The 12,838-nt window shown below is 37.6% G+C and overlaps 2 protein-coding genes across 4 annotated transcripts in view; one reads left to right on the top strand and one right to left on the bottom strand.

Moving 5' to 3' along the window:
• The window catches only part of Ppme1 (protein phosphatase methylesterase 1), a 69,741-nt gene extending 61,412 nt beyond the window's left edge, over nt 1–8,329 (bottom strand). The window contains exon 1 of the mRNA XM_046441954.2: nt 8,064–8,329. Coding sequence (XP_046297910.1) covers nt 8,064–8,164 — 101 coding nt within the window. The 5' untranslated portion in view covers nt 8,165–8,329. The remainder of the gene's footprint in view (nt 1–8,063) is intronic.
• A 276-nt stretch (nt 8,330–8,605) lies between these two features.
• Nucleotides 8,606–12,838, top strand: part of C2cd3 (C2 domain containing 3 centriole elongation regulator) — a 145,959-nt gene continuing 141,726 nt past the window's right edge. For 2 of the 3 annotated variants that reach the window (XM_046441952.2, XM_046441951.2), the window contains exons 1-2: nt 8,608–8,835; nt 11,077–11,358. In XM_046441952.2, coding sequence (XP_046297908.1) covers nt 8,781–8,835; nt 11,077–11,358 — 337 coding nt within the window. In that variant the 5' untranslated portion in view covers nt 8,608–8,780. Of the gene's footprint in view, nt 8,836–11,076; nt 11,359–12,838 lie in introns of all 3 variants that reach the window. The other variant, XR_006851286.2, reaches the window with a different exon arrangement.

Below are 12,838 nucleotides of genomic sequence, written 5' to 3'. Positions count from 1 at the left end.
CAGAGGACTAGGGAGCATAGAGTATGTGCTATTCATATTATATATGATGATGCCTACTAGGAGATAATGACCAACCTACAAAATCATATGACCAGCTACTAAGGAAAGAAAGGAGGGAAGAAGGGGAAGAAAAAACAAGACTAAATTTTACCCTGAGAAAACAAGGAATAAGAAATACAAGTTGCCAGGTGCAGTGGTGCATGCCTGTAATCCCATTGGCTGGGGAGGCTGAGGAAGGTGGATTTCAAGTTCAAAGCCAGCCTCAGCAAAAGTGAGGCACTAAGCAACTTAGTGAGACCCTGTCTCTGCACAGAATACAGGAGATATGGCTCAGTGGTCAAGTGCCCCCGAGTTCAGTCCCCAGTAACTCTACAAAAACATTAATAAAAAATAATTTTTTAAAAAAGAAGCACAGTTGTATGCTGGACATAGTGATGCACACAAATCCCAGCAACTTGGGAGGCTGAGGCAGGAGGATCAAGCTCAAGACAGTCTGGGCAATTCGGTAAGACCTTGTCTCAAAATAAAAAAAAATTATAAGGGCTGAGAATGTACCTCAGTGATAGATTGCTTGCCTAGTATAAGCAAGTCCCTGCATGTAATCCCCAGTACCCCACTCCACACATAAATAAATATTAATACACACACATTTTTAAGTAAACATCAAATTAAATAGGCCTAGGACTAGGGATGTGACTCAGTGGTACAAGTGCTTGCCTGCCATGCATGAGGCCCTGGGTTCAAATCCCCAAGCACCAAAAACAACAACAATAAAAAAATAAATTAAATAGGCCTAATATACTTCAACATCTACTAGGCTGCTAAGTCTGCTAAGAAAGTTATTGATGAGTCATGAACTACGCAGTAGGAGTACTAGTCACTGTTGTCATTAAATCTCCAGACTATGAATCTTGTAGTATAGAGGCTAAATACTGAAGCTTAATTGCAGCCAAGCAGTTTAAATCAAGGCACCACTGCTTTTGAAATGTCCTCATTAGTAGTATTTTAAAGAGAATGGAAAGAAGGCAACCAGATGGCTGGCTGGGAGTTGTGGTAGGTTTGGAGTGTTCATTACTAGTGATAACATATTATTAAAGCAGCAGACTTCTAAAAATCACACATATGTTGAATCAAGCTATTAGAAATCATCCTACCCATAGCTTTATGAAAGGAAACAAATAGGTGTTCATTATATGTCAGTAAGGGTTTTAAACTCTGAAAGACAAGTATTTCTATTTTAAGGGTGGCTCAGAGACATAAAACAACTTGCCCAGAGCCACTTTTGGTAAGAACGGAACTTGGATTTAAATTTAAGTATGGGGCTAGGGATATAGCTCAGTAGTAGAGCACTTGCCTAGTTATGCATGAGGCTCTGGGTTCAATGCCCAGCACTATAAAAACAAAAACAAACTCAAGTATGTCTGTTGCCAAGTGTTCTTTTTACTACACCACGACCATAGGGCCCAGAAAAAGAAAAATAACTGATCAGAGTTCTGGCTTAACAACTGACATGGCTTGTCAGTGGCAGAGTGGATTTCCACTTCCACCTGGAAAAAAATCCATAATAAAGGACGTGTAGAGAGGAATGTTGAAAAGTGACTAACTTGTCTTCTACTGTGTTTGGAATCATTTGAATATTCAACATAATTTTTTATTCAATCTTCAAAATACACCAGTAGTATGAGCTTGAGATTGGTAATCAATACTGTATTTGGAACATCTAAATGTGGGATATAAGTGAATAACCCTTTTAAAAGGGTATAGAACACACTGTTCTACTGTAGTAACTTTGTGGCCACTTACTGTTGTTATTGCAGTGAGCTCAAGTGTTGTGAATATCTGTTTAACACAACCTGTGATGCTAATGATCTCCTTGTGAGCAGCTTATCTAGTTAATAAGTAGTGTATCACAATAAAAGTAGTATATCACAAGTAACATTATGTTAAATAAAACTTACGTCAATACTTGAGCCTGAAATATTTTTCCTTTAAAAGAGATTCATACAAGTTATAATATAACATATTTCCTCAAGGAAGACTCAACATCATTAAAGATGTTAATTATAAATTAATTTACAAATTTAGTGAATTCCAATAAAACTGACTTTTTTTTTTCTGGAATTAATTTAGTTGATTAGAAAGAATTAGATAAGAATTAAATGAATAAGCCAAGCAGGTGGTACACACTTATAATTCCAGCAACTGGTGATGTTGAAGCAAGAGGATCAAAAGTTCGAAGCCAGTCTCATCAACTTAGTAAGGTCCTAAGCAACTTAATGAACCCTCTCTCAAAATAAAAAAGGGCTTGGGGTGATACAGTGCTCCTGGGTTCAATTCCTAGCACCAAGAAGAAGAAAAAAAATGAGTAAGAGGAACCAGGAAAATCCTAAAAAAGACTGAGGGGGAAGCTACCTCTACTAAATATTATTAAAAGCCTCTCTAATTACAAGTATAGAGACACATAAATAAATGGGCTTGACTAAAAAGGAAATTTCATTTAAAAATTCAAATCTACGTGGAAACTTGATATATGATAAAAATGTCATTTAGTCAGTGAGGGAAAGAATTATTTTTTATTGAAGTGAAATTCACATGAGAAAAGGACTTTTTAATAAACAGTGTTAAAAACTGGATAGCCTGTGGTTAAAGATAAAATTGGATCTGTTCCTCACTTTGCACATCAAAATAAACTTCAAATGGAGGTAGAAAAAAGAAGTCACACAGGTCTTGGCAGGAAAAGAAATATATAAATTCCTTTAGAACCTGAAAGAAGAAAACACCTCTTGGTGACTCAAAATCCAGAATATATGCTAGATAAATATATTAAAACAATTAAATTTAAAAACAAAACCTTTACATGGCAAAAAAAAAAAACAAAGTAAAAAAGTAACTGGGAAAATCTTTTTTTTCAACCCTTTTAAAGAGGAATAACCCTAATACATAAAAAGCTTCAAAGAGCCACTTGGAAAATAGTTTGGCAGTTTCATAAAAAATAATTTACATATAATTTACATATGACCCAACAATTCTGTTCTTAGGTATCTACCCAGGATAAATTCAAACATTATTTCCACACAAAGATGTGCATGTAAACATTCATGGCAATATTACTTATAATAGTGAAAAACTGGAAGCAATCCAAGTGTCTACAAATTGCTAAATGTGTAAATTAAGTGAGTTATAATCCATACAACAGAACAAACTGGACCATAAAAAAGAGTGAAGTACTGACACATGCTACAACATGGATGAATCTTGAAAACATTATGCCAAGTAAAAGAACCAGTCACAAAAGATCATACACTGTAGGATTTATATTAAAAAGTTTCAGAATAGGCAAATATATAGAGACAGAAAGCAGATTAATGGTTCCAGAGGGTAGGGGAGGGCAGAGTAACTGTTAATATGTGAGGTTTCTTTTATTTATTTTTTTTTTTTTTGTACTGGGGATCTAACCTAGGGACACTTTACCACTGAACTATATCACCAACCCTTTTTATCTTTTATCCTGAGACAGGGTCTCACTAAGTTGCTGAGGCTGGCCTCAAACTTGTGATCCTCTTGTCTTAGCCTCCCAAGTCGCTTGGATTACAGGCATGTACCACCAGGATGAAGATTCTTTATGGCACAATGATAATGTTTTAGAGTTATTGGTGATCATTGTACAACCTGTTGAATATACCAAACCAAACCAAAACAAAACACTAAATTGTACTTTTTTTTTCCCCCCTGTGCTGGGGATCAAACCCAGTATTTGGTACAGCTAAGCATGTGCTCTATCATTGACCTACATCCTCATCCTTTGAAATGCACATTTTAAAAGCATGAATTCTATGGTACATGAATTATAACTTCTATTTAAATGAATTTTAATAAAAATAACAAAAACAGAACAACTGGAATATGATTCTTTCAGTAACTCAAACTGTGATTTTTAAGCAAAGCAAATTCACTTTGCCCTTTATTTCTCTGTGTGAATAGGTCATTAAAGTCTTCATAAGAGGCCTGATATCCATAACAAATTTTAAAAGTTTGATGAAAGACTAATCAGATATGAATAAAAATACGTATTCAGGGAAAGAAAAAAACTACGTTAGTGCATCTATAGTCCCAGCTACTGGGGAGACAGAGGATTACTTGGACAACATAGTGAGGCCCTACCTCAAAAAAAAAAAAAAAAAAAGAAAAGAAAAGAAAAACAAAGGCTGACATTATAAGAACCGGAAAACTTCTACCTTATAAAAATCTTCCTCACGATTCTCAATATATAATAATCTACCTGTTATCATTCCTTAAGAGCTTATGTGTCAAAACTTTGTTTTTCATGTATTTACCTCATTCTCATAGCACTGAATGGTAAGCAGAGGCATGCCCGTTTTAGAAATAAGAAAGCACACTATAAGAGGGTAAATGGCTTTACCAATGTAAATACTTATGATGGGCTTCAAACTTTGATCTATGTCACTTGAACACCAAATTCTGCTGTCCAAGACATAACATGAAAGAAAAACAATGGAATAAAAATCTGAAGTCCTATGTTTGAATGCTGTTTCTGCTACATAGAAATTTCATCATCTTAAACAAGTCATGAACATTTTAGTTTTCTCATTTGTTTAAAAAAAAACAAAAACTTGCCCTAGTTTAACTCATAGAATACAAAATACAAATAGGCACTAATATGAACACGCCAGTTTAAGGATTATAGAAATGTAAGAGAATCAGAAAGAAGTAGTACTACTGATAAACCAGAAACATGTTGAATCATTTTAATATTCTATAGTCTTTTCAATGGTAATGTTATGTACTACAGCAGTGATTTACTCCTTCTAAACACATCAAGAGTGCAGAACAAGTAGAGATCCCAAATGCAACTTAATTAAGGTAGTTCTAAAAACTTTAATACACTTCAAAATCACTATGCTTTTATACCATCTAGAAGCATCCATTAAGGAACAATGACATCAGGATTTCAGACCTTACCCAAGATAAAGTTTTGGTGTACTGGAAAGGGAACAGATTCTAGATTAAATCTGGCTGAATCCTAGTTCTGACATGTACTAGATGGATTACTTTTAATCTCCCAGCCTAAATTTCCTTATCTATAAATGCAGGGAAATATCTACCACCTCGCAGGGTGGCAGGTATATTAAGTAACATATATAAAGTTGCTAGACAATGCCTGGCAAAGGACTTAACTTTAAAAAACTAATTGTTATCATTACATCATCCAGAAGTACTTTGGAAATACTGAGAAAACTCAAGAAAAATCATAAATTCCACAGGCAAACACACCTAAATAAGGTTTAGTGAAAAATGAAGCAAAGAGATTATTTAAAACAGTGGTAAGTCATACAAGTAAGTTATACAAGAGGTTGTTAAGGGAACAGGTCCAACCTGAAAATAAAGAGATTAAGAGATGGATGAAGAAGTGGAAAAAAGAAGGGAAAATAAGAAAAAACAAGTGAGTTGAAGGAGAAATAATGAAGGATGCTTTGAAACTGGTGGAAGTGAAACTTCATAAATCAGGACTAAAGGAAAAAAAAAGACTGAATTCTAGAGTATTTGCAAAGGAATAACATATGCAACTCACATTAAGTATTCCCAGGAATACAACTACGAATACCAAAACAACAGGCCACAGAATCAAAGACCCAAGTTCTAGCCCTTAGTGGCTTTACCACTAAGCTTCTAGGGATGCCCTAACACGAGAATATCTCAGTTTTCTCATTTATTAAGAGAAGATATTTCCCCTACCTCTTTACAGAATCCTGAATTCTCTGAATCACAGATTTCTTAACTACATGATGTAGTGGTAAAATGAGACATCAAACCTCTTGTCCAGCTTCATAATTCAAAGTGGTTGGGGGAAGTCTATTTTATTATTAACATGAAACTTAGATAAGGACTACTCTATATCAATAAGGATGTAGAAAAGAAAAAATAAGCCACTTGAGGATCACATAATATTCATTAATATCTGCTCTTCTGTTCACAATATTAAGATAAGGAAGTATCTTTCTAAAGAACTTTCATTTCTAGGATAAGCAGTTAACCTAAATCAAGAAAATTAAAGCATCTATTTAAAAAGAAGTCACTAACAACCAATCTTCTCACTGTCAGACATTTTTATATTCCCTTGGTATTCCCCCCCACTCCAAGTTCTTCCTGTTTTTACAAAGTGAGAAGCTGAGCTCTAGTTAAACTTACTTGAAGCATCTATATTATTTAAAAATTAATGTTTTTAGCTGGGTGTCATGCCAAATGCCTCTAATTCCAGTGACTAGGGATGCTGAGGCAGAAGGATTACAAGTTTAAGGCCAGCCTCAGCATTTCAGGGAAACCCTCAGCAATTTATCAAGAGCCTAACTCAAAATTCCCAGTCCTTTTTATTTTTTTTCTTCCAAAGCCAGAACAATTTTCATTTTACCTCATATGTCAGCTGCCTACCCTCAATTTCTATTATGTATCCATCAACCTATCTTCTCCTGTCGATTTTCTTAATTTTCTAGTATGTATCATGGCCAGGTAAACATGTGGATTCTTAGTTTCCTTCCCTGTTTTTTCCAACCATTCCTGGCACCCCTCCACCCCACTGTTTTACTTTATAGAATTCTCTTTTTTTTTATTCCCATGATCAACTTTCACAGTACTACATCTCCTGTCCTCATCTCCTTTTTAATAGTTTTTTTAAACACATTACTTCTTTAAAAGTAGTATGTACAGTCCTTTCCCCAGAATACCTACTAACACATCACCAGAATACTAAATTCAGTGCACTCTTAACTACCTCATCCTTAAGCATTCCTTCTATCCCTTTTCTCTTTAATTAGTCATCCCCAGAATCCTGATTCTTATAAATATTCCTCAAAACCCAATGCCTATTCAATTCTCTGCTTACAGCAACTACTTCTCCCATGTTCAACTCATCATGCTTTCTTCTACACCCAAATATCCCCTACTCCAGCACATTCCATTCAAAAACCAAATTCCAAAGCTTTTCTCTTCAATACAGTTCTTCCTTTCTAGCAAACCGTTTTCCCAAAATATATTTAAGTGGCCACTCTCAGTGCTTCACTAATTCTGAGTCTTAGATCAGTATATAGCCTCCCTCAGCCCTATTCACCTAGCAAAAACAACCGCCCCAAACTTCCTCTTTAAGCTTCCAAGACCTTACCTCTATAGGCTTTCCATTCATTGAACCAGATTTCTAGCCATTTCTCAATCTTTAGAGCCTACGGCCACTCTCTAAATTCCATCCTCTCCCTCATCACACCCCCCCTATTCCTCCCAGCGTCTCAGTGTATTCCTATTACCTTTAAAGTCGATCTGTATGTGTTCTTTACCTTTCCTAGGCCTATTCCCCAAGCATTCTCAGTTCTCCCTTAAAGGACCTAATCTCCTAGTCTCTCCTCACTCCCTGAATCTGCCTCTTACACTCTGGGAACTCTCTCTAGAACCTTCTGCTCCCTAGTTCTTTCTTTCTCCTGTCCTGCCTCAGATGTTCTTTATTCAGCCTCCCCCACCCCCAGTGCTGAGGATTGAACCCAGGACTTTGTGCAAGCCAGGCAAGTGCTCTACCATTGAGCTAAACCCCCAGCCCTGTACTCAGCCTTTCTAGCATTCAGGAGTCTTTATACTCCCGCCAAATCTTTCCTTAGTCCCCCACCCCCCATTACCATCAACTTTTCTCTCAGTCTTTTCCCATTCCCCTCAATCTTCCCTGGCAGATTTACCCCCACCTCTGCTACTGTTCTAGTCTTCCCTCCAACCTCTATCCCTTCTTCCAGAGTTGCTTCTCTCATCCTTTAAATTATTTTCTCAGCTTCTCCAATATTTCCCTCATTTCCTTCTCCCTTCAACAATATAATCTACCCTCCAATTTCTATTCACTTGTCGCCGCCCCTAGTCCTCGTATCTGCCTTCTACTCCATCTAAACGTCTCAGGTCGTCGCCAATATTTCCTCCTATCCTAAGCCTCCCTTCCCGTGCCGCTCTAAACGCCAAGACCCCATTTTTAGAGGCCCGGATCTGGCCTCTAAGGAGAAGAAGTACAAGTCACGTACCCCATTCGCATCTTGGCTCCGCTCTGACTGCCCCCGCTACCGGGTAGAGGAGGGCGAGGGGGCAGGCGGCCGAGGTGCATGCTCTTTTCGAGGGCCGACATCAAGGGGAGGCCGCACACAGTCAAACAGTGCCGAAGCTTCTTCCCAAGCTAGGTGAGGCCCAACCGGTCACAGCTCACTCCTAACGACGCCCAGTCGCTTTTGGACAGCACCCAGCTACCGGCAGCACCGCCTACCGCCCACCGGCTCTGTAAACTCCACCCCTCGCCTTAGCGTTTCCACCGGAAGTGCGCAACAGCCATCCCACAAAGGAAGCTGGGTAACGGAGTCTGCGAACTCCTCAATCCCCAACGGAGAACTCGACAACCCCTCGCCGGAAGAAGGAGCGCTCCTAAAGGCAATGCACGCTGGGCAATGGAGTCCTCAAAGGGCGTATCCCTGTGCGCTTGCGCAGATGGACATGCCCCTTCCAACTCCGCAGAGGTAATGTAGCAAAGCATCCTGGGTGTTGTAGTCTATTGGCGGGAAGGCGTCTTGGCGCCTTCTCTTCCCACTGCTTTCCGGAGGCTGTTAGAGAAAGAGCCGCTTCTTCCTGCCTCCCAGGCTGCCTAGCGGCGCCGGTTGCCGGGAAACGCAGGCACCGAGGGACGGGATGGCGGGAGGGTACAGCTTGCCTTCTGGGGCCAGAGTTGAGTTGGTGAAGAGGTCCGGCTCGTCATGAAACAACGAAAAGGCCAGGGGCCTGGGGGCGGCGGTGGGCGCAGGAAAAGAGGTAAGCTGTCAAAATTTGAGGAAAGCGTAGCAGAGCGAGCTTAATAGATAAACGGAGCGAAAAGAATTGTAGGGAAAGGGGGAAATCAGGGGTGGAAGAGAGAATAACCAAGGAATCAGAAGGTTAAGAGAGAACCCTCTTGAAAATGGAAAGGAGAGAGCCTGAAGTGGGAGGCAAAAGAGGTGATAAATGAAGTAGGATGAGGGTTAAATGCATCTTGGTAAAATAATAAAATTATGGAGTGTTTTTGATAACAAAGGTATGCTTAGTTTTGGCGGCTGACATGGGGCTATAAGAAACTTAAGTGGGAGACGGGAGTATGTTTATGATCATAATAGACAATGATCGCATTTTATTCATTACTGAATCCCCCAGGACTGTAACCAACAGGACTCAGTTAATGTTAGTTGAATGAAGAAAGAGAGAAGCAGTTAATGATGAAGTATGAAGGGCTACAAGCCAGAGATAGTATAAAGGACAGAGTGGGGAGTGACAAAATGTGGTAGGATTTGGTAAAGGCACGAGGGTCTCCTAAAGAACCTGAAATGATGAAAGAATGTGTAGCGAGAGGACCTCCTCAAGTTAGGAGAAGAAACAAGCTTGCAAAAAGAATCTACTCTCTTCCAGATTAGGAAACTGGAAGATGTTAGCTGCAATAAGAACAGTCCATCCTAGGAATTTAGGACAGATCAGGAAACTAGAAATTGAATCTCTACAAGGCTACCTCCAAGAGCAGGGCAGAGGATATTGGGTGACCTTGCCTTTTGACATTATAGTCAGTTTGGTGAGGATAAAGATATTGGAAACAGTGGTAGAACATTAGGCTATTAGGTTAAGGACTGAAACTGCAGTCTGGGAATTAATTTTGTCCTGTTTAATGATAACTAAGGGGCTGAGGTTGTGGCTCAGTGGTAGAACACTTGCCAAGCATGTGTGAGGCACTGGGTCTGATTCTCAGCACTGCATGTAAATAGCTAAATAAATAAATAAATGTCTACCGACAACTAAAAAAAAATATGTTTTAAAAAATGATCACTAAAAATAAATAAATAAATAAAAGGGCATTTCCAAATCTGGGGGGAAAAAATGATCACTAAGGCATTTTTGAGGCAATGCCTTGTCCGCCAGGAGTGATGAGAGGATCTGAGAATGATGCATGGAGGTGTCCAATATTGGTGCTCCTTGTCAAACCAGGCAAGCATATTAGGTTAATAGGAGGAAAATCAAAGTACATAATGTAACAGCATAGAAAAGAATTTCCTCACTATATCAAGTGCGTGTGCAGGAACAGCTGGTATGCCCTTGCACATAATTTTTATATTGAAACTAATTATCCATGAGAGTTGTGATGGGTCTTTTCCCATTATAGACAGTAGAGAGAGTGTTTGCTTTGGAAGTTCAAAGAATTAGTTGTATAGGATTCTGACAGATTCCAGTATATTTTCTTTGAAGAGGCATGACTACTCCTGAAAGGAAAAGTCAGAATAGAAAGGTATATATAATATAGGAATGTGTGTTTTTTTAAGTCTTGTAAAAAAGGTACTGACTGTGAAAAGACAACTAGAGTCATAGTAATTGCCTCATTTACATTTTGATTTATCATACTTCTGAAATCCAATAAATACTGTAGGAAAGGAAAGATTCTGGTGGTCTTTATTATAATACTGAGTTGAATTGTTAAATCATTTTTCAAGTGAAGGGAGTTGCTGTTTTATGTTTAGCAAGAAGTAATAATTAGGCAAAAAAATTAAGTAAGAATTAAGTAAAGATAAAATATCTTTTAAAACCATAGGTATTTTAATAATCAAAACAGTACTTAGGGTTGGGGATGTAGCAACTTGGTTGCCTAGTGTGTGTGTGAGCCCCTGAGTTCGATACTTGGTACCACAAGGAAAAAGAAACCAAATTGGACCTACCTAACAGAACCTATCTACTTGTATCATTATATTTATGTTTTTCAAATTGTATCTTTTCAATCAAAAAGTTTGTATTAGTATATCTTAGTTGGTATGTTTTTTACTTAGAATAACCAGAATCAAACTCTAAATACTAATTAGTTATCAGTGGGGCATAAGTGACCGGGTAGATTATTCTGTGGTCTGGATTGCTAGTTACTTCTCATGTATTGGAATAAGCAGGATAAGCCTTCTCTCTGTAAAACTAAAGGGCTGTGTTTTCATTCAAAAATCAAATTGTATTTTTTTTTAATGTTTTGTGTAGATTTTGACTCAGTGTTCTTAGATTCCTCCATAGGTTTGAGTGACATTTCACCATCTACAAGTCTACCACCTCTGGTTGAAGGTCAGCTACGTTGCTTTCTAAAACTCACAGTTAATAAAGTCATATGGAAGATTGCAAAGCCTCCTACTTGTGTACTTGTACGAGTGAGGTGGTGGGGAGAAACATCAGATGGTACTCTCTTTTGTCCCCGGGATGCATTGCAAACTGAACCAAAAGCTGTGAGAACTACTACACGTTATGCTATTCGCTGTGGTCCAAAACAATTTACTTCTTACTTAACAGGTATGTTTTCATTTATTATTTTACTTACAGATATGATAGGAAGTATGTGGGTACGCTGTCAGCAATAAGTGATATTATGTATCTAGGATTTATGAGCATTAATTATTGCATGAAAGAGGCTTTAAATAACTACCATTTATTGAGTGTATACTTTGTGTTTAGTAGTTGATACATATTCTTATCCTTGAAATAATAACCCTAGAAAATAGGTATTTTCTGTTTTTAGACAATACGAAGGTTCAGAGAGATGAAATGCATACTCTCTAATGTCACAGTTGATAAATGGCAGAACTAGGATTTGAATCCACTTTTGACTGACACCAAAACTCATGATTCTTAGTCTTAGATATCTGGGTGACAGAGGCAGGAGGATCACATGAGCCCAGGAGTTCAAGGCCAGCCTAGGTCTTGCAGCATAGCAAGACCTCATCTCAATAATAAAAGTGAACTAGCAAACAAACAACAACAAAAAAATGGTCTTTTCACTATACCATACTTTAAAAAAAAAAAAAAAGGGATTGAACTCAGGGGCATGGGTACTTAAACACTGAGCTATATCCCCAGCTCTCTTTTATTTTTATTTTTTATACCTTTATTTTATTTATTTTTATATGGTGCTAAAGATCAAACCCAGTGCCTCACACTTGCCAGACAAATGCTCTACCACAGAGCCGAAGCCCCAGCCCCCCCCCTTTTTTTTATTTTGAGAGAGGGTCTTGCTAAGTTGCTGAGACCAGCCTTGAGTTTATGATCCTCCTGCCTCAGCCTCCTGAGTTGCTGGGATTACATGTGTGTGCCACCACACCCTGCACTATAACATACTCTTTAAGTAAGAACTATAGTCTCTAGTCTGTATTTCTAAGTACCAAATGGGTTGTTTTTATTTTTTAACATTTTTTTTAACTTGTGGATGGACAACAATACCTTTATTTGTTTGTTTGTTTATTTATTTATTTATTTATTTTGTGGGGCTGAGGATCAAATTCAGTGCCTTACATGTGCTAGGTGAGCACTCTACCACTGAACCAGCCCCTAAATTTTTTTTTTTTTTAATGAATTACTGTTATAGATTTGTAGAGAATGAAGGGATCCCTTTATAGGGAACCAGAAGGCAAATGTCTTCATTTCTGTTAAAATAGTCTGAATTTATTGTGTTCTTTCTTTCTTCAAATTAAGTTTCCACATAAACACATTTTAGATGGTGGGGCTATTTACCAAATCAATCCAGTTCCAAGTCAATAAAAATCATGCATTTATCATGTAAACATTGTTGGGTTATGAATATTGGAAGATTAGAGGTAAAGGGAAAAAATTTTTGAAACATCAAAACATAAAGAACAAGTGCTATAATTTAGTCATTCAAAAAATGCTTAGCATGTTTAGACATTATGTGGATTACTATAAAGATTATAAAAATTAATCAGATAAAGATCAGAATGATATCTAATTCTAACTTCACAAATAACTTTTATTAAAGGAT

The sequence above is a fragment of the Marmota monax genome, unplaced genomic scaffold (genome assembly GCF_021218885.2).
Source record: "Marmota monax isolate L192 unplaced genomic scaffold, Marmota_monax_Labrador192_F-V1.1 WCK01_AAM20220418_F8-fsc00068, whole genome shotgun sequence".
Classification (NCBI taxonomy): Eukaryota; Metazoa; Chordata; class Mammalia; order Rodentia; family Sciuridae; genus Marmota; species Marmota monax.
Note: the sequence above shows the minus strand (reverse complement) of the source record. Positions and strands in the feature narration are given on the sequence as shown.